The 21,684-nt window shown below is 40.3% G+C and overlaps 1 protein-coding gene across 1 annotated transcript in view; it reads left to right on the top strand.

Moving 5' to 3' along the window:
- LOC133662984 (tomoregulin-2-like) overlaps positions 1-9,410 on the top strand; it is a 58,900-nt gene extending 49,490 nt beyond the window's left edge. The window contains exons 6-7 of the mRNA XM_062067174.1: positions 2,465-2,623; positions 8,594-9,410. Coding sequence (XP_061923158.1) covers positions 2,465-2,623; positions 8,594-8,690 — 256 coding nt within the window. The 3' untranslated portion in view covers positions 8,691-9,410. The remainder of the gene's footprint in view (positions 1-2,464; positions 2,624-8,593) is intronic.
- Positions 9,411-21,684: the final 12,274 nt, after the last annotated feature.

The raw sequence follows: 21,684 nt of genomic DNA, 5'->3' as shown, positions 1-21,684 counted from the left end.
ACACTACCGTTCAAAAGTTTGGGGTCACCCAAACAATTTTGTGGAATAGCCTTCATTTCTAAGAACAAGAATAGACTGTCGAGTTTCAGATGAAAGTTCTCTTTTTCTGGCCATTTTGAGCGTTTAATTGACCACACAAATGTGATGCTCCAGAAACTCAATCTGCTCAAAGGAAGGTCAGTTTTGTAGCTTCTGTAACGAGCTAAACTGTTTTCAGATGTGTGAACATGATTGCACAAGGGTTTTCTAATCATCAATTAGCCTTCTGAGCCAATGAGCAAACACATTGTACCATTAGAACACTGGAGTGATAGTTGCTGGAAATGGGCCTCTATACACCTATGTAGATATTGCACCAAAAACCAGACATTTGCAGCTAGAATAGTCATTTACCACATTAGCAATGTATAGAGTGTATTTCTTTAAAGTTAAGACTAGTTTAAAGTTATCTTCATTGAAAAGTACAGTGCTTTTCCTTCAAAAATAAGGACATTTCAATGTGACCCCAAACTTTTGAACGGTAGTGTATGTATTTATTTATTTTTTATGTATTTTTTTTAACTTGGGACTTCCCACGGGCTGGATTTTGGACGTTGGCGGGCCGCGGGCTGTAGTTTGGGGAACCCTGCCCTCATCAAATAACGTTGCAATCAAGACACATTGCATTTTTTTTTTTAAATAAAAGACTGCAAAATTTAATCCCGCCAACTTTCAAATGAACCACATTACATAAGGAACACAGGTAATGCCCGATTTAGGCCTTAGGGCAGGGGTGGGCAATTAATTTTTACCGGGGGCCGCATGAGCAACCCGAGCACTGCTGGAGGGCCACATCGACAATATTTAAATTAAATTTTGCTCAATATTATTTTTTATATATACCGTAAGATAAATAATAATAATAATACTATCTTCTGAGACCAATCTGTTAGCGGTTCCCAGAGTAAACTCAAATCAAGGGAGAGCATCATTCAGTTACTTTGCAACAAATAGCTAGAATAAACTTTCTGAAGATGTCAGACTTTCCCCAACTCTGACTACTTTTAAAACTAGACTGAAGACTTTTATGTTCACCTTAGCTTTCAGCTAAATCTTTTAACTTTTAACGTCCGCACTGTTTTTATTTTTATTGTCTGCATTTTAATTTTGCTTTTATTTTCTTTCATTTCACTTTGTTGTCTGTGAAGCACTTTGGGTCTGCCCTGTGTATGAAAAGCGCTATACAAATAAAGTTGCCTTGCCTTGTCTAACTAATAATAATAATAATAATAATTAATAATAATAATACAGTCATTTAACCTAACTTAACTTTATACCAAAAGCACTGCTTTGGAAATCATTTGTACCCCTTTCAGAGATCACATTTAGTTCCCCTTAAACATCCTCATGTTGCACAATGAAATGTAAGCATAGGATGAAGTGTGCATTCCTGTAACTTTCTCTAGTAACAGCATTCCATGATTAATATAAATAAATTAACATGAATAATAAATGACAGTAAAATAAGCACACGTATGACTGAGGAGTCATAGTGTAAATTTGTGTGGTGTTTGAGTTGTCCGACTTTTTGTGTGGCCATAAATACACCAGTGGTTTAGTGGTATGCGTGTTGGTGACAGATGACAAGTTGGTTTTGGCCTGGTTTGTACGGCAGAAAATGACTAGTTTTTCGTGATAGGAGTGATTTACTCATGTTTTTGGTGTGGTTATGGCCGAATATAAACAGTTTTTCTCATTAAAGTGATCGATATAATTCCTGGCCTCGAAGCATCTCGATAGACGTTACAATAATTGAACGGTGTTCAATTGAACGGTGTTGACGAACACCGCTAGGGCCGCTTGTTGTCACTGTCACTCAAAGTTGCATTGCAAAATTACATAGAATAAATATGTTTATTTTGTTTAGAATTCAGATGGGATTTGATTTGGTGCGCGGCATATATTTGCTGTGCGCAGAGGACGCTTGAGCAGTGCGCAATTGCGCAGGCGCGCACCTTAAAGGGAACGTTGCTTGGCAGTCCATGTCTTGTTGAAAACACGCCATTCCTCATCAACTTTTCTCTTTTTAGCGTCTCGGGTGTAAACCGTGCATCACTTGTCGCTGTGCACCTTCACTCACAGGTTACACACGGACATACGGCCATAAATAACACTTTTCAAAATAAAAGCAGCACAGTTGTATTGCGCGCACGACATAGATGTTTTTTCAACTTTATTTTGTCATTTGTGATTGCAGCTGTTCACATTCACTCACAATCACGCACGCGCATACATCCACACGGAAGTAATACAAATAACGCTTTTCAAAACAAAAGCAGCACCGGACAGGGACGCACAGGGACGCACAAGGGGCCGGATGTGGCCCGCGGGCCGCAGAATGCCCAGGTCTGCCTTAGGGGGTAGATACCACTTCTATTTGAGTACTAAACTGACCGTTTGTGTGTGTTTTGTGTGTGCTTTGCAGCTGTCACTCAGGTTTCAGCGGCCCCCAGTGTGACACCAAAGAGTACAACGTGCTCTACGTGGTCCCAGGCTCCGGAAAACTGCACTATGTCCTCATCGCCTCTATCATTGGAGCACTCCAGGTGGTCATCATCTGTGTAGTGGTGCTCTGCATCACAAGGTGAGTCATGCCCTGACAGACACGCACTCGTACAAGATGCTCCGAGCCTTACTAATGAGCCTCGGGGCGGCGTTCACAATGGAGTGTGTGTGTGTGTGTGGTATGAGTCACAGAGGGGACTTTGCCACTTCGGAGCCTAGAGGAAACACCTGGAGGGTCACCTTGCCTGTGTCCTTTTTTTTTCCCGGTGTATACTCGCATGAAAACACAGGTGCACATCAATGTATGTCCTCAAACTAAAGCCCACTCGTGGCCTGACCTTAAGCTGAACCAGGCAATTTATGACATTTTAATAAAAGCCTTTTAAAGGTTTGAGGATGCGCGACAAAGGAGGCAGCAGTCTCATAGGAGCAAGAGACAGGGTTAAGTAAATAAAGCATTAAAGGCAGAAAATATCACACTGTGAATACGGCGAGAATTTAATGAAAGTCCCCTGTTGCGCAGTGACTTTGTTTTAACGCACGAAAAAGAATATGTTTCAAGTTCCCAAGCTATTAAACATTCTATTGTTATGTATTATCAAAAATCTTCTTCACAAGACCGAAGTCATACTTTTGGGTAGCTTTTATTCATCAAGTCTCTCTATTTTTTTTATTCATGCAATTGCTTTGTAGAAAGCTCCTGATGTCACATTGATTGATTGAAACTTTTATTAGTAGATTGCACCCATGGGTAACACCCATCTAACAAAGGTCTTAACTCATTATCCTTCTATGCCACATCAATATGGAATGCACTCCCAACAGGTGTAAAAGAAAGGACATCTCTATCCTCCTTCAAAACCGCACTAAAAGAACACCTCCAGGCAACTTCAACCCTAAACTAACACCCTCCCCCCTTCCACATCCCACCTCCCCGGATTGTAAATAATCAAATGTAAATAATCAAATGTAGATACTTATTCTTATGCTTTCTGATCTCTCTCTCTCTATGTCCACTACTTGCTGTACATATCCTACCAAGTCAGTCCTACACTGTTCCAATGTCCATTTCTCTGATGATGCAATTGTTTATGACTGAAGTGTTGATATCAACCAAACCTAACCCCAACCCTCCACATCCCACACCCCGGATTGTAAATAATTCAATGTATATACTCTGATAATTATCTTGTGTGATGACTGTATTATGATGATAGTATATATATCAGGGGTGCTCACACTTTTTCTGCAGGCGAGCTACTTTTCAATTGATCAAGTCGCGGGGATCTACCTCATTCATATATATAATTTATATTTACTTATTTATGAAATATATGTTTTTGTTAACAAGTTAAAGGTGTTTAATGATAATGCAAGCATGTTTAACACATATAGTTAATATTGTTAATAAATTAAAGGTGTTTGAAGATAATGCAAGCATGTTTAACACATATAGTTAATATTGTTAACAAATTAAAGGGGTTTGAAGATAATACAAGAATGTTTAATACATATAGTTAATATTGTTAACAAGTTAAAGGTGTTTAAAGATAATACAAGCATGTTTAACACATATAGTTAATATTGTTAACAAGTTAAAGGTGTTTAAAGTTAATGCAAGCATGTTTAACACATATAGTTAATATTGTTAACAAGTTAAAGGTGTTTAAAGATAATACAAGCATGTTTAACACATATACTTAATATTGTTAACAAGTTAAAGGTGTTTAAAGATAATGCAAGCATGTTTAACACATATAGTTAATATTGTTAACAAGTTAAAGGTGTTTAAAGATAATACAAGCATGTTTAACACATATACTTAATATTGTTAACAAGTTAAAGGTGTTTAAAGATAATGCAAGCATGTTTAACACATATAGTTAATATTGTTAACAAGTTAAAGGTGTTTAAAGATAATACAAGCATGTTTAACACATATACTTAATATTGTTAACAAGTTAAAGGTGTTTAAAGATAATGCAAGCATGTTTAACACATATAGTTAATATTGTTAACAAGTTAAAGGTGTTTAAAGATAATACAAGCATGTTTAACACATATACTTAATATTGTTAACAAGTTAAAGGTGTTTAAAGATAATGCAAGCATGTTTAACACATATAGTTAATATTGTTAACAAGTTAAAGGTGTTTAAAGATAATACAAGCATGTTTAACACATATACTTAATATTGTTAACAAGTTAAAGGTGTTTGAAGATAATGCAAGCATGTTTAACACATATAATTAATATTGTTAACAAGTTAAAGGTGTTTAAAGATAATACAAGCATGTTTAACACATATAGTTAATATTGTTAACAAGTTAAAGGTGTTTAAAGATAATGCAAGCATGTTTAACACATATAGATTCCTTTCTTTCATGAAGACAAGAATATAAGTTGGTGTATTACCTGATTCTGATGACTTGCTTTGATTGGAATTAGACAGTGGTGCTGATAACGTCCGCATTTTCAAATGGAGGAGAAAAAAAGTCCTCCTTTCTGTCCAATACCACATGAAAGTGGTTGGTTTTTGGCATCTTATTTGTCCAGCTTCCATACTCCTTTGTATACACTTTACAAGAAATACATTGGCGGCAAACTCCGTAGCTTGCTAGCTTGTGCACGCCAGCTTTCTGAGACTCTTATTTTGTTAGCGCAGGCAGGATGAAGCCGCACTTTTATTGTGCAACTGTGCAGTCGGTCTTTGGAGTTTTGACGACAGGTACGGCGCCAGAGTCTGTTGAAATAAAAAGTGTTTCTCGCCTTCCCGTCGGTCATTTTTTCTTAATAATGAGCTGGCAGCAGCCAGCGTCATCTCAGAAGACCCTCGATGTGCCGTGAATGTCAATCAAGTGACGAAAGTGACGTCATAGTGAAGATTTATGATCGCTCATTTTTAAGACTATTTTTTTAATGCCTGGCTGGCGATCGACTGACACACCCTCCGCGATCGACCGGTAGCTCGCGATCGACGTAATGAGCACCCCTGATATATATAGTATATATCTGTATCATGAATCAATTTAAACAAGTTGAAAAACTTATTCAGGTGTTACCATTTAGTGGCCAATTGTACGGAATATGTACTGTACTGTGCAATCTACTAATAAAAGCTTCAATCAATCAATCAATCAAAAAAACCCGAATAAGTTTTTCAACTTGTTTATGTCGGGGTCCACGTTAATCAATTCATGGTAATGACTAATGACATGACTAATTGGTTTTGGGTTGTTACGATTAATCGATTAATTTGATTAGAAAAAAGCTTTGATTGATTTCTGTTGTGTTACAAATACAAATCTATAAAATGGAATGCCCGTAACAGGCGTGTTTAGAACAGGGTTTTTCAAACTGTGGTACGCGTACCACTCGGGCTCCATCTAGTGGTACCCCAAAGAATTGCGTAATTCAGGGGTCCCCATACTGCAGTCCACAGATTGTCCCAAATTTTAGAGACATTGAATTCTGTTATGCTGCCCAGTGGGCGATTATTGTTGACCACGTATATTACAGGAGCATGCCATACACACCCTCATTGTATAGGTAGAACCTTTCCAAGTCGTGGTCCAATTAATCAAAAACCAACACAGGGTGTTAAAACATGTGATGTAAAAGCGCACAACTTGTCCACTGAACTATGTAGACATTATAAAAAAATGTCTAATAGTACCATACACAATTTAAAAATACACCAATTTAACTTATTTGCGGTAGGCCTGATGGGTAATGTGCAAGACACGTACAGTCGTGGTCAAAAGTTTACATACACTTGTAAAGAACATAATGTCATGGCTGTCTTGAGTTTCCAATCATTTCTACAACTCTTATTTTTTTGTGATAGAGTGATTGGAGCACATACTTGTTGGTCACAAGAAACATTGATGAAGTTTGGTTCTTTTATGAATTTATTATGGGTCTACTGAAAATGTGACCAAATCTGCTGGGTCAAAAGTATACATACAGCAATGTTAATATTTGGTTGCATGTCCTTTGGCAAGTTTGATTGCACACATTGCTGGGTATTGTGGCCAAACAGCTAAGTTTGTGTTTCATCTGACATCACATGGACAACGATAAGACCTTCTGGAGGAAAGTTCTGTGGTCAGATGAAACAAAAATTGAGCTGTTTGGCCACAATACCCAGCAATATGTTTGGAAGAGAAAAGGTGAGGCCTTTAATCCCAGGAACACCATCCCTACCGTCAAGCATGGTGGTGTTAGAATTATGCTCTGGGCCTGTTTTGCTGCCAATGGAACTGATGCTTTACAGAGAGTAAATGGGACAATGGAAAAGGAGGATCACCTCCAAATTCTTCAGGACAACCTAAAATCATCAGCCCGGAGGTTGGGTCTTGGGCGCAGTTGGGTGTTCCAACAGGACAATGACCCCAAACACACGTCAACAGTGGTAAAGGAATGACTAAATCAGGCTAGAATTAATGGTCTTCTCAAAGTCCTGACTTAAACCCCATTGAGAAAATATGGACAATGCTGAAGAAACAAGTCCATGTCAGAAAACCAACAAATTTACCTGAACTGCACCAATTTTGTCAAGAGGAGTGGTCAAAAATTCAACCAGAAGCTTGCCAGAAGCTTGTGGATGGCTACCAATCAAACTTGCCAATGGACATGCAACCAAATATTAACATTGCTGTATGTATACTTTTGACCCAGCAGATTTGGTCACGTTTTCAGTAGACCCATAATAAATTCATAGAAGAACCAAACTTCATAAATATTTTTTGTGACAAACAAGTATGTGCTCCAATCACTCTATCACAAAAAAATAAGAGTTGTAGAAATTATTGGAAACTCAAAACAGCCATGACATTATGTTCTTCACAAGTGTATGCAAATTTTGACCACGACTGTAGGTAATATAGACACTTTAATCATGTCTTGCCTTCATTATAGGTAGAGATGTCCGATAATATCGGAATGCCGATATCATCGGCCGATAAATGCTTTAAAATGTAATGTCAGAAATTATCGGTATCGGTTTCAAAAAGTAAAATGTATGACTTTATAAAACGCCAATGTACGGAGTGGTACACGGACGTAGGGAGAAGTACAGAGCGGCAATAAACCTTAAAGACACTGCCTTTGCGTGCCGGCCCAATCACATAATATCTCCGGCTTTTGACACACACAAGTGAATGCAAGGCATAGTTGGTCAACACACTGAGGGTGACCGTATAAACAACTTTAACACTGTTACAAATATGCGGCACACTGTGAACCCACACCAAACAAAAATGACAAACAAATTTCGGGAGAACATCCGCACCGTAACACAACATAAACACAACAGAACAAATACCCAGAACCCCTTGTAGCACTAACTCTTCCGGGACGCTACTATATACACCCTCCACTACCCCCCCCTACCCCCCCCCAACTCAACCCCGCCCACCTCAACCTCCTCATGCTCTCTCAGGGAGAGCATGTCCCAAATTCCAAGCTGCTGTTTTGAGGCATGTTAAAAAAAATAATGCACTTTGTGACTTCAATAATAAATATGGCAGTGCCATGTTGGCATTTTTTTCCATAACTTGAGTTGATTTATTTTGGAAAACTTTGTTACATTGTTTAATGCATCCAGCAGGGCATCACAACAAAATTAGGCATAATAATGTGTTAATTCCACGACTGTATATATCGGTATCGGTTGATATCGGAATCGGTAATTAAGAGTTGGACAATATCGGATATCGGCAAAAAAGCCATTATCGGACATCTCTAATTATAAGCTTTTAATTTTTGCGGGTCCAGACAGATTTATTCTGGTATTTTTGGTCCAATATGACTCTTTCAACATTTTAGCTCCATTTAGTTTTCAGCAAACAAATTACAGAGTGAATTTTGGTTGGATCTTACTGTGTCATTCGCTGCACCAATTAGCGGTGGAGAGGCTTGTAACTCGATTAGCTTAGAGACAACTGAGGTACCACCGGAATTCAAGCTTGTTCATTCTTTCACGAGATTACATTTTATTGGTAGCCATCTTCGTGCGTAACGTTCTTCTCCTGTCCCTCCCACACAGAAAGTGCCCGCGGACCAACAGGATCAACCGACAGAAGCAAAACAATGTCCACTTCAGTTCAGAAAACACCATGCGCGCCTCTACTCGACTTATCTGAGCCCCGGACACATCGGACAGAATCGACCTTCCACTTGACGGAAGGCAGTCTCGTTTCATGTTCCCCCCTCCCCCCACCTTTGTAGAGCAACCCAAGAAATGTAGGATCTGCTTCCCCTTGCCTTCTCTGCCAGTAGGAACTTCCAGGAACGCCCGTGGAGGACGGGGGACACGGGGCAAAGACGGAGTTGGCACACCAGTGAGACTCGCACCTGGGAACGTTGTCATCGGGCGACTGTTGGCGGCGTCACTTTAAACCTTGTCACTAGCGTCCTTAAGGTTTTTTTTGTTTTTTTTCCCCGGACACCACCATAAGAACTTGGGGTTGTGGAGAATACTGAATGTGGGTATGTATGTGTGAGCGTGTAATAGATGTGTGAGTTTTGGTAGATGCGAGTTAGCTGGTGTCTGTCATTTGTAGATCAGGGGAAAAAGCGAACTGGGGTAGCGCAAAGCAGGGTAAGGAACTTTGAGTTAGGCTTATTCTTTTTTTTTCTCGTGGGGATGCTGTGGTGTGGGGAGGGCGGAGGGGGGACCCGGGCTACACGTGTTGCCTTGCACCTTGTGTTATAGGAGACCTTTGACCGAGGGCACGATGCTACGACGGAGCTCTCCCTTTGGTTGTGACAAAGACTTCAGCTACTGTATCCTGGGTTCGATTTCCATTAGTTATTACTACGTTGTCTTGATGGGGTCATTTTTCTGTAAATGTAAATAAATAATTTATATCACGAAATGTAACACTGTGGGTCCATTGTCTTCTTTATTGTGTTATTGCCGTGTGCAGAAACAGGTAAGGTAAGAAGGACTTCACCACACCCTGGAGGCAGAGGGACGCCTCTTGTATTTTTGGGGGAGAAAGATAAACTGTCATAGAAAATGTCCTAACCTTGAGTCATTAGACAATAGACTGGAAATATTCAATTAAATTATTATCGAGGCCTGGTCGTGGAACTGTGGACCAGCTCTATACTCTCGGCAGGGTCCTTGAGGGTGCATGGGAGTTTGCCCAACCAGTCTACATGTGCTTTGTGGACTTGGGGAAGCCATTCGACTGTGTCCCCCAGGAAGTCCTGTGGGGAGTGCTCAGAGAGTATGGGGTATCTGACTGTCTGATTGTGGCGGTCCGCTCCCTGTATGATCAGTGTCAGAGCTTGGTCCGCATTGCCGGCAGTAAGTCGGACAAGTTTCCAGTGAGGGTTGGACTCCGCCAAGGCTGCCCTTTGTCACCGATTCTGTTCATAACTTTTATGGACAGAATTTCTAGGCGCAGTCAGGGCGTTGAGGGGATCCGGTTTGGTGGCTGCAGGATTAGGTCTCTGCTTCTTGCAGATGATGTGGTCCTGATGGCTTCATCCGCCCAGGATCTTCAGCTCTCACTGGATCAGTTCGCAGCCGAGTGTGAAGCGACTGGGATGGGAAGCAGCACCTCCAAGTCAGAGTCCATGGTCCTCGCCCGGAAAAGGGTGGAGTGCCATTTCCGGGTTGGGGAGGAGACCCTGCCCCAAGTGGAGGAGTTCAAGTACCTCGGAGTCTTGTTCACGAGTGAGGGAAGAGTGGATCGTGAGATCGACAGGCGGATCGGTGCGGCGTCTTCAGTAATGCGGACGCTGTATTGAGCCGTTGTGGTGAAGAAGGAGCTGAGCCGGAAGGCAAAGCTCTCAATTTACCGGTCAATCTACGTTCCCATTCTCACCTATGGTCATGAGCTTTGGGGTATGACCGAAAGGACAAGATCACGGGTACAAGCGGCCAAAATGAGTTTCCTCCGCCGGGTGGCGGGGCTCTCCCTTAGAGATAGGGTAATATTTTTTCTATTTTCATTTCTGAAAGAAAAATTGGACAACTATTTAATGAGACTTTTTTTAAACCACAATGAGACTCCTGCTGGACAAAGATGTTACCGTTATGGTCCGTGTACCTTTCGTTCATTCTATTTCCAATTCTGAAACGCAAATCCAAAAAAAAAATTAGAGCTGTTTTTTCGATTTGTATTATATATGGCAGATTTCAAAACAAACAAAAAAGAGTGTGCCTTTTGTATGAAAATAGACAGTAATGCGCCTTATAATCCGGTGCGCCCTATGGTCCAGAAAATACAGTACTCTAGCGTTTTAGGAATGTGCTGCAAAAAATTTTGTTTCCAGAGTTTTGAACTGAACTCAAAGGCCGGTATGTTGTCATTCCTGAGCCGGATTTGACCCAGTTTGATAGGCCTGCAATAAGTTGTTACACTATAATCATGTTTCAAACCTAAGGTTCCGTACCGAAGCATCTGACTATAAATACATGCAGGCTCGGCTTGTTGTGGCCTCTCAACAAGATTTTGTTTGTGGCCTCATTTCGGTCGTTGATATTCCTAGCGTGACAGGCAGGCCTGTTCAACTTTTCATTTTGGCCCGCCGAACATTGCCCAAATAGGCTTGATGAAACCATTAAAACTAGGGTTGATCATGCATGCAGTACTCCCGCCACCCCGCAAGGGGGCAACAGTGAGGCATATGTGTCACAGTCAAGCAACAGTGGGGTGAGTAGAAGACGACTCCTCATTCAACCCTGGAAAAACTAAATGAATTACAAAAATCTGACTTTTCACTACGACTGGACAACAAAGTATGAATGTTCTACCCCGAGCAAAGTGCTCGAGTCATTGTTTCCTGTCGGAAACTTGATCAAATCTTTTGTGGTATCGTAAATAATCTTTTATTAACCGTGTATGTAGGTATACATTTATGTTGGCTCCTTTGAGAGATAATTGCACTTATAAGAGATAGGCCACTAGAGGGCGCACTTGTTGTCATGATCCCTGGTCCGGATCATGTTTTTGTTATGTTCTGTTAGTTTTGGACTCTTTTAGTTCCTGTTTGACACCTGAGTTTGTTTTAGTTACCATGGCTACTTATGATTTTCACCTGCCTCTGGTGTTCGGGACGCGCACCTGCTTCTAATCAGAGGACTATTCAAGCCTGCCTTTGCCAGTCAGTCGTCCTGGCGTCATTAGTTGTTTGCCTCATGCCTGGACTACGTAAGTCTTAGTTGTTTCATGCCACAGTTTCGTATTGGTTTCATGCCACAGTTTCGTGTTTGTTCATTGCCATAGTTAATGCTAGTTGTTTCATGACACAGTTTCGTTTCATGCCACAGTTTCGTATTGGTTTCATGCCACAGTTTCGTGTTTGTTCTATGCCATAGTTAATGCTAGTTGTTTCATGACACAGTTTCGTGTTTGTTTCATGCCACAGTTTTGTGAGGTTCACGTCTATAGTTTCATGTCCTAAGTTTTTGCCTTAGCTTCCGCGTGCGATAGGCACGCTTGCCTTCGGGTTGTTTTCTGTTTTGTACCTCGTTGATTGTTTCTTAAAATTAAATCATGCTCCTACCTGCAAGTCCTGTCCATAGTCGTCCGTTTGCCTTCCTGGGAGAACGACCCCTCAGTAAGCGAAAACCACGTCGTGACAGTTGTTAGGTTGGCTCTTGTCTACGTCACTTGGCATTAGAAGAAGAGCGTACCAAGTCTTGTGTGTGTGTGCTACAAGAAGTTGAGTAAACGACTACGAACAATTCCTGTGCAGAGATATAACATCTTTGCAAGTAAATATTGTGCATAAAGATATTTAGTTTGTTTTGTATTCAAATTGCTGACGTTGTGATGTCTTTTGTATTCGTGGTGGTTTTGTTATTTATTATTATTGTTTATTTATTTATTATTGTTAGTTATTATTGCCGTGCAAACCTCGTTTAATACATGCAGCGCTAAATTTGAACAGTAGAGGGCGACAACTCTACACCTTAGGTCAGGCCTGAGCAATTATTTTGACTCGGGGGTGCCAGATTTAGAGAAAAAAATGTGTCTGGGGGCCGGTATATCTATTTTTAGGAACACTAATACAAAACCTCAGAATAATGTCTGATTGAATTGAATGCTAAAAACGTTATGACAGACCGCTTTAAAAAACGGAATGGAATTTTAATTTTTTTTACAGAATGTACATGAAAATAAAGAATGTGGGATTTACAATATTAACTACGAACGATAAAACACTGAATATTGACAACATATGAACGTCACACCCCCTCTCGATCGACATATTTTACAATCGAGCGAAACGCAACAAAAATGCAACAAACACAGCGAAATATGAACGCAAAGGGTAAAAAAATAAACCCACCTACAATCTGATATATCTGATATTATATCACTAAGCTTTAGAACTTTGTTGTAAAAATCTCCTTCCGCGTCTGTCCCTGACACCCGCATTTCCGGTTGGCCGCTCTGGAAACACGCTATGGAAATGCTACCCACCCACACTGCTTGGTGCCTCGTCTGAGCTGCTGTGACGTAGATGACCATAGTAACTAATTAGATTACCATAGTAACTAATTAGATTACCATAGTAACTAGTATATCATGCAAAAGCGCAGATTCCAACTATTGAAATATTTTGTGTAGTTCAAGACTTACGGTAATTTGAAAACATCACTGCACACCATAATGGCAGCTACAGTTTCGATCTGAGGAAAATTATTTGGGAATGTCCGGCTGGTCAGATTGAAAAGCTTAATGGGCCACATGTGGCCCCAGAGCCTTAATTTGCCCAGGTCTGGCTTAGGTTTATTGTGATAAGTCACATACAGTTTGTGCAATTTCTATATGTGTTAACGTTTGTAGTTTATTGTGAGTGAATATGTTAACACTAAACCTTCTATTTTATTTATGTAATGTTATATTTACTTCATATTTTCAGTCTTACAAACCTTAATGAAGGAATAAGTGTAAAAAACAAAACTAAGGAAGGAAAATCATTCAAAAGAAGGAACGTCAGTCCTCAATAAAAACTGGAGCTTCTGTTTCTTCATACTGTTAACTCTTTGCACACATTGGAAACGAGTAAAAATACATTTATTGACAGTGCAGTTTGAAAGCAGATGTGTTTACTTTGCAATTAAGTAAAGAAAATACCTGCGGAGGCACTTTCTAACGAAAAAGCCACATTTCGATGTCCGGCCCCTGAGCCCTTGGGTTCTTGAAACCGCGGCCCTCTTCGTGATGTATTTGAATAGCCCTGCCCTGAATACATACCGTTAAAACCCTAGTAGACAGTGCTGGAAAACAACCAACAAACAGTCAATCAGAATTGCTTAGGGATTATAGTGATCCTGTTTTTCATGGATCAAAGTCCTAACATGCATCTATTATAAATGTATGGATGGGAGACGTTTGAAACAAGACTCGGTGTGAAAACGGACGAACTCCTGAACAAAATCCCATGACCGGGGAAAATTACAAGAGTTCCAATTTTGAGCTGATAAATAATGACACCTAAGTAGAACATCAAAATAAAATAACATTTGTAAATAAAAAAAAAAATGCTTTTGACTTCAAACAGGCTGTTTACCAGTTTAAGATCATACCCTTCCAAAGTCCAAGCAATCGCTAAAAAATAAGGTTTTCATGTGGTTTTCTCTCAGACATTCACACAGTCATGACCCGATTGCAAAGGAAAAAAGGCTTTCTGTCTTGGTATTCTGCCAAGATTGTTGAGCTGCGGAATCAATGCGCTGGACGTACGGTAAGACATATTTGAAATGTCTTCAAAGATCCTCAGGTCTTTGGGGAAAAGCAATCCAAAAAGTATTACAAATATTGCATGATGTAAAGCTTCAACTGTACACAAACTACAAACACAATATTATCCAAAGACTGAAAAGTTGGAATGCCTTTTGTCTTATTCTGTGTTGAATCCTTTGAAATGGTCTATTTTTTCACTTAGTCTTTCTTACATGCATGACACCCAGACTGACTCCACGCACGTGCAGTAGGCTCTACGGAAATATAAGATTTCTGCAAGAAGTGATGGCTTTAGCTGCATGTTACTTGCAACCTTTCACTTGCTCAAGTTAGGGAGAAGGATCCTTTGAACCGAGAGTGTAGAGCAGACCTTGGCAAATTAAGGCCGGTTAAGCTTTTCAATCTGGCCCGCCGGACATTCCCAAATATTTTTTTTAGTTGTTAAAGATGGAAAGTGTAGCCGCCATTATGATGTGCAGTGATGTTTTCAAATGACCGTATGTCTTGAACTATACAAAGTATTCCAATGGTTGGAATCTGCGCTTTTGCATGATATACTAGTTACTATGGTAATCTAATTAGTTACTATGGTAATCTAAGTCACAGCAGCTCAGACGAGGCACCAAGCAGTGTGGGTGGGGAGCGTTTCCACAGAGTGTTTCCAGAGCAACAAGCCTGAAATACGGGTGTCAGGGACAGACGCAGAAGGAGATTTTTACAACAAACTTCTAAAACTTAGTGATATATCAGATATATCAGGTACTAGGTGGGGTTTTTTTTACCCTTCACAATAATATTTTACTGTTTGTTGCATTTTTGTTGTGTTTCGCTTGATTGTAAAATATGTCGATCGAGAGGAGGTGTGACGTTCATATGTTGTCAATATTCAGTGTTTTATCATTCATAATTAATATTGTAAATCCCACATTCTTTATTTTCATGTACATTCTGGGTGTCTCATTCAGTAAAAAAAAATTAAAATTCCATTCCGTTTTTAAGGCGGTCTGTCATAACGTTTTTAGCTTTCAATCAGACATTATTGTGTCTGATTTGGAATATATATATATATATATATATATATATATATATATATATATATATATATATATATATATATATATATATATATATATATATATATACATATATATATGTATATATATATGTATATATATATATATATGTATGTATATATATATATATATATATATATATATATATGTATGTATATATATATATATATATATATATATATACATATATATATATATATATACATATATATATATATATATATATATATATATATATATATATATATATATATATATATATATATATATATGTATATGTGTGTCTGTGTGTGTGTGTATATGTATACATATGTATTTATACATATATATATATACAGTGTTGGGTTAGTTACTGAAAACCAGTAACTAGTTACAGTTACTAGTTACTTTATTTAAAAAGTAACTCAGTTACTTACTCAGTTACATACACCAAAAAGTAATGTGTTACTGTGAAAAGTAACTATTTAGTTACGTATTTTTTTCTTCTTTTTTTTTTAAAGCTCCCATTAATGCCCTTTTAGCCTTCATGTCAGTACTGTTATTGCACTGCAGAATAATACAATATGTTGATCAACTTGACATGCATTTGCATCACTGAACTCTGCTAAGCAATGTGCTCGACATACAACACACAAAAACAAAGATATGTTTCAAAGGGCCAACTTATTTCAGGCCAGAACAAATTGACAAAACCATTTTAAATAGCTGCAACATAACATGCATAAGTAACAAACAGCATAATAACAATATAGCTGTAAACCAAATAAGTACTTTAACTTTAGTTTTACATACCAAAGCCTAACCAGGCGTTTTTTTCTCTCAAGGAATTTTGAAATAAAATCATGTCTGAAGCCCAGAACACTCTACACATTTCCCCAGTTTTAGTTTAGAGATAAGGAAATATTGGCCTGGCCCACTAGGATCCCTCTTTATGTTTGTGAACTTTATATTCTATGCATTTAGAGTGATGTGATAATCAAACACTCTAGAAGTCTAGAATGAAAGAGTATATAAGAGAATTGACAGAGTGTGTGTACTGTAATTCATAATAACATTTATTTTGATTCAATATTATGTTTTGAGCAATGACAGTTTGAAAGAAAAACAACAGCTTTGTTTTATTAGTCAACATTGCAACTTTTTCTAAATTACATTTCACCTTTAAGCTTTTTTATTTCACTTTTGTTATGTTTTTGTTTATTTTAATAGTATTTTTACAATGTGCTGTGGGCTTTTAAAACATTAGCTGTGGGCCGCAAATGGCCTCCGGGGCACACTTTTGACACCCCTGCTATAGATAATAAAAAATGTAATCTGATAAATCTATCGATAAAAAGCTGAGCCTGGCGACGCATGCGTGTTAACAACTCTCTCGCTCTCTCTGTCTCCGCCCCTCCCTCACCAATGCTGCTGCATGCACCCCTCCCCTCCCTCCTTCCCACACTCAGACACACACCCAGCGCGGCTTCTCCGTGTGACACAAGAGATTCAGAAGGACGGTACTGCAATAAAACACACTCAGATCTTCTGTTTCTAGCCGATACTACATAAAAAACAACGTAAAATAACGCAGTAACGCATCATGTAGTAACGGTAACTGAGTTACTGAATATAAAAAATAACGCGTTAGATTACTAGTTACCACCGAAACTAACGGCGTTACACTAACGCGTTAGTCCCAACACTGTATATATATATACTACCCTTCAAAAGTTTGGGGTCACATTGAAATGTCCTTATTTTTGAAGGAAAAGCACTGTACTTTTCAAAGAAGATAACTTTAAACTAGTCTTAACTTTAAAGAAATACACTCTATACATTGCTAATGTGGTAAATGACTATTCTAGCTGCAAATGTCTGGTTTTTGGTGCAATATCTACATAGATGTATGAAGGCCCATTTCCAGCAACTATCACTCCAGTGTTCTAATGGTACAATGTGTTTGCTCATTGGCTCAGAAGGCTATTTGATGATTAGAAAACCCTTGTGCAATCATGTTCACACATCTGAAAACAGTTTAGCTCGTTACAGAAGCTACAAAACTGACCTTCCTTTGAGCAGATTGAGTTTCTGGAGCATCACATTTGTGGGGTCAATTAAACGCTCAAAATGGCCAGAAAAAGAGAACTTTCATCTGAAACTCGACAGTCTATTCTTGTTCTTAGAAATGAAGGCTATTCCACAAAATTGTTTGGGTGACCCCATATATATATACTGTATATATTTATATATGCGTGTGTGTGTGTATATATATATATACATATATAGATGTGTATATGTATATATATATATATATATATATATATATATATATATATATATATATATATATATATGTAACCGGTGGTCTTTTCCTCTGCGTTGTGTGTTTTTAATGGAACACGACCGACACCATGGATTGCTCAGCTGCACTTTACTGACAATACAGAACATACAATTGTCGTCAATAACTTTGTTTCCATCGTCAAGTCCCTCTCCCGTTATCGTGGACAAAAGGGCGGTACAACAGTGAAATAAACATACCTGACAATACAGAACATACAATTGTCGTCAATAACTTTGTTTCCATCGTCAAGTCCCTACACAAATATAATACAGAAAAACGTAGTGAACTTAAATTCTTAACATGACAATGTTTCTGTCGTCGCATGCACGCCTACCTCTCCCGTTATCGTGGACAAAAGGGAAGTTGGAAGGCGTGTCCAACGCATATAAAAAGACAGGTGTCACAGTAATTATTGCAGTAGGAGGGACAACGAGACAATGGTTCCACATTGACAAAACATTGAACAATATCCAGGTATTTACATGTAACTTACACATTTTGTGTAATTATAACAATAATAAAGCATTATAAAATACATTATTTACAAGACATAATTGACCCTGTTACACTCACCCCCCAAGAATTACACAAAAGTCTGGTTTGCAAGAACAGTACGCATGTGTAAACACAATGGCCATGAAAATCACAAATTTGCATTAAACAACAATATACGCTTCCTATTTAAAGGATAAGAGAACAAGAGACTTGCTTGGCGCCTAGCAAGAACTCATAGTACTCTATAGACAAGGTGAGGTGCCTTATACACCACACATACACAGGCCAAACATTGTGGGTGAGTAGGGAAACATTAGTTTTTCAGAACATTGAGTCGACACAAAGAGCAGCATAAAACAGCTTTCTGGTCATATCTCACACATTAATAACAGTATGGGAGCCTGGCTCGACCCCTAATATGGACTCAAGTTGAACCAGGGACTCTATTAAACGGTAAACAGGTTTAATGACTCTGCCAAACCGTGAGGCAAATTGGTTCTCAGCACCAGATGTTTGAGGTGGACCAACTGGGACTAATTGCAGTGAGGGAGCAGGTAGAGCTATCGGGGGATCCAGAGCAGCAATATGGCCACTGTCTGTAGGGGAGACTACTTCAGCAGACTCTGAACACTGAGGCTCATCAAAGGAAGACTGCTCATGGACCCATGAGGCAGTACGGCCATCATCACAAGCATCAGCACTCAAGAGTGAACCAGCATGGGATGTCCCAACAGTTGCAGCTGCTGTATCCGACACCTCTGACTCACACCCATCAAATACTGCTGTGGCAGGCATGACCACTGGTCCAGCATCATCATCCAAAGCTCCATCTAACGGCAGGAAGTTAACCTGGAGCAACAGGTTACGGTGAACAACCCGTTCATTCCCCTCTGGATCCTTGATCCGGTAGATGTGCAAGTCGGGTTTTGAGGCCACCACAGTGTGTATAACAGGCAACCACTTGTCAGAAAGTTTACGCTTCCCTTTGACACCTTTGTTTGCCAACAGCACCTGGTCACCAAGTGAAAGAGGCTGACCTTTGACCTTTCTGTTGTACTGGTTGCTCTGATGCTTCTGCTCAGCAGAGCAGTTCTTCTGGGCAAGCGTCATGGCACAATGCAGGTCCTCTAAAAGGGACTTTACATATATGTTATAGTCACACACAGTCTCATCCCGAAACACATTCTTAAAGAGGAGATCTACCGGCAATCTCGGGGTTCTCCCAAACATCAAATAAAACGGCGCAAACCCAGTCGTCTCATGCACAGTGCAATTATACACAAAAGTCATTGTCTGGATCATTTGGGGCCATTTCTGCTTGGAGCGAGGGGGCAATGATCTCAACATGTTGCCCAAGGTTCGGTTAAACCGCTCCGTCCCACCGTTTCCCATAGGATGGTAGGGGGAAGTGTGAGACTTGTCAACTCCTGACAACATCAAGAGTTCAGCAATCAGTTCACTTTCAAAATTTGCACCCTGGTCTGAATGAAGGCGCTGGGGGAAGCCGTAAATGCAGAAGAAGCTGTCCCATAATTTCCTAGCAACCCTCTTTGCAGTCTGGTCCTGACAAGGAAAAGCATGTGCCAATTTCGTAAAGTGATCAGTGACTACAAGAACATCCACAGATTTGTTGTGGCTGTCTTCAGCTGTCCAAAAGTCAACACACACAAGCTCTAGGGGAGCAGAGGTCTTGATGCTTTGTAGCGAGGCCCTTGCTGAAGGCTCGGGGGTCTTGCTAAGGACACACCTGCGGCACTGTTTCACGTAACTGCGGACATCTTTCTCCATGTCATACCAGAAAAAGCGGTGGCGAGCTAAAGCAAGAGTGCGGGGCTGACCTTGATGACCAGCTTGGTCATGAACGCCAGACAGTGCGTCTGCCTTCAAGGACTCTGGCACAACAAACTGGTACCTCTTTTTCTTGGTCAAAGGGTCCTTTGTGACTCTATAGAGGATGCCATCCAGAAGTATCAGCCTATCCCACTGTTTCAAGACTCTCAGAGTTGTCTGATTTTCATTACAACGTTCGCGTCTGGAGGGCCTGCGTTTTCTATCAACATAATAAGTAGCTCTTAAGATGACTGGGTCTCTTTGTTGGTGAGACTGAAGGTCAGCAAGTGATAGGGAAGGCAAAGTGTCTTGGCCAGGAGGTTCCAATGTTGTGAGGTGGTCAGCTAGTGAGGTAGCACGCTGGCGAGGAGCACTGTCCCATTCATCCAAAGAAGAAAGGATTGAAGAGACATCTTCTTCAGACATTGAACTTTCAATGGTGTCAATGTGAGGATGACACCTCAGTGATTGTGGCTGGCAAGTGAAGCGGAACGCATCCTGCACACATCCATCACTGACATCACAGACCCGATTCAGCAGCTTAGCATAGGGCTCACCCAGCAGCCGCTCCCTCAAAGGAGTCACAAATGGGTCTCTACTGAGTGCATCTGCCACCACATTCTGCCTGCCAGGGATGTGCTTAATTTCAAAATTATATGGAGCCAACTTGGAGACCCACCGCTGCTCACAGGCATCTAGTTTTGGCTTAGTCAGGATGTGAGTGAGGGGGTTGTTATCCGACCAGACAGTAAACCTGTGACCCTTGAGCCAGTGGCTGAATTTATCACAAACTGCCCATTTAAGGGCTAAGAACTCCAGTCTGTGAGCAGGGTAGTTGACTTGGCTGCGGCTGAGAGTTTTGCTTGCAAAAGCAATGGGTCTCGCTCGTTCTTCGCCATCAGGGACCTGGGACAGGACTGCACCCAGACCATCAAGGGATGCATCGGTGCAGAGGATGAAGGGCCTTTCAAAGTCTGGGTGTGCCAGCACCACACTATTAAGAAGTGCACTCTTCAGATCCTCAAACGCCTTCTCACAAGCAGAAGTCCAGTCCTGAGGAGTCAGTTTTCTGAAGGTGCCTGCTCTTCTCCGCCCAAAAGAGCTCTTGGCACTCCTCTTCTGTCCTGCAGTCAATGTGTAAAGTGGCTTTGCAAGAGAAGAACAGCCAGGGATGAAATGCTGGTAGTACAGCACCATGCCCAGGAAGGACTTGACTTTCCGCTGTGATGGGGTGCAGCCGTCATCCTCCATAAGATCTTTTTTTTCAAAAGCGGAGATGACTTTGACTTTCTCCTGGTCGACTGCAACACCACCGCTGTTCACTACATGACCCAGAAACTTCACGGTCCTACGCAAGAAGTAGCACTTCCTCTGCGCCAGTTTCAGGTTGTTGGCTCTGAGACGCAGGAAGACACTCTCCAGCCGCTTCAGGGCTTCCTCTTCGGATGGAGCAAACACAAGCAGGTCATCCAAATAGCAGAGGAGGCTGGAAAAGTTCAAGTCCCCAAAGATGCTGATCATCATCCGCATAAAGGATGCGGGGCTGTTGCACAAGCCCTGGGGAAGTCTGTTGTACTCGTATAGGCCTAAGGGTGTTGTGAAGGCCGTATACCGCCTGTCAGACTCATGGAGGGGGACGTTGTAAAACCCCGATGTGAGATCCATGGTACTGAAAAAGGCATTTCCACCAAGGGCGGCAAGA

The sequence above is a fragment of the Entelurus aequoreus genome, linkage group LG13, assembly GCF_033978785.1.
Source record: "Entelurus aequoreus isolate RoL-2023_Sb linkage group LG13, RoL_Eaeq_v1.1, whole genome shotgun sequence".
Taxonomy (NCBI): Eukaryota; Metazoa; Chordata; class Actinopteri; order Syngnathiformes; family Syngnathidae; genus Entelurus; species Entelurus aequoreus.
The sequence above is the reverse complement of the archived record's forward strand: the minus strand, read 5'-3'. Positions and strand labels throughout refer to the sequence as shown.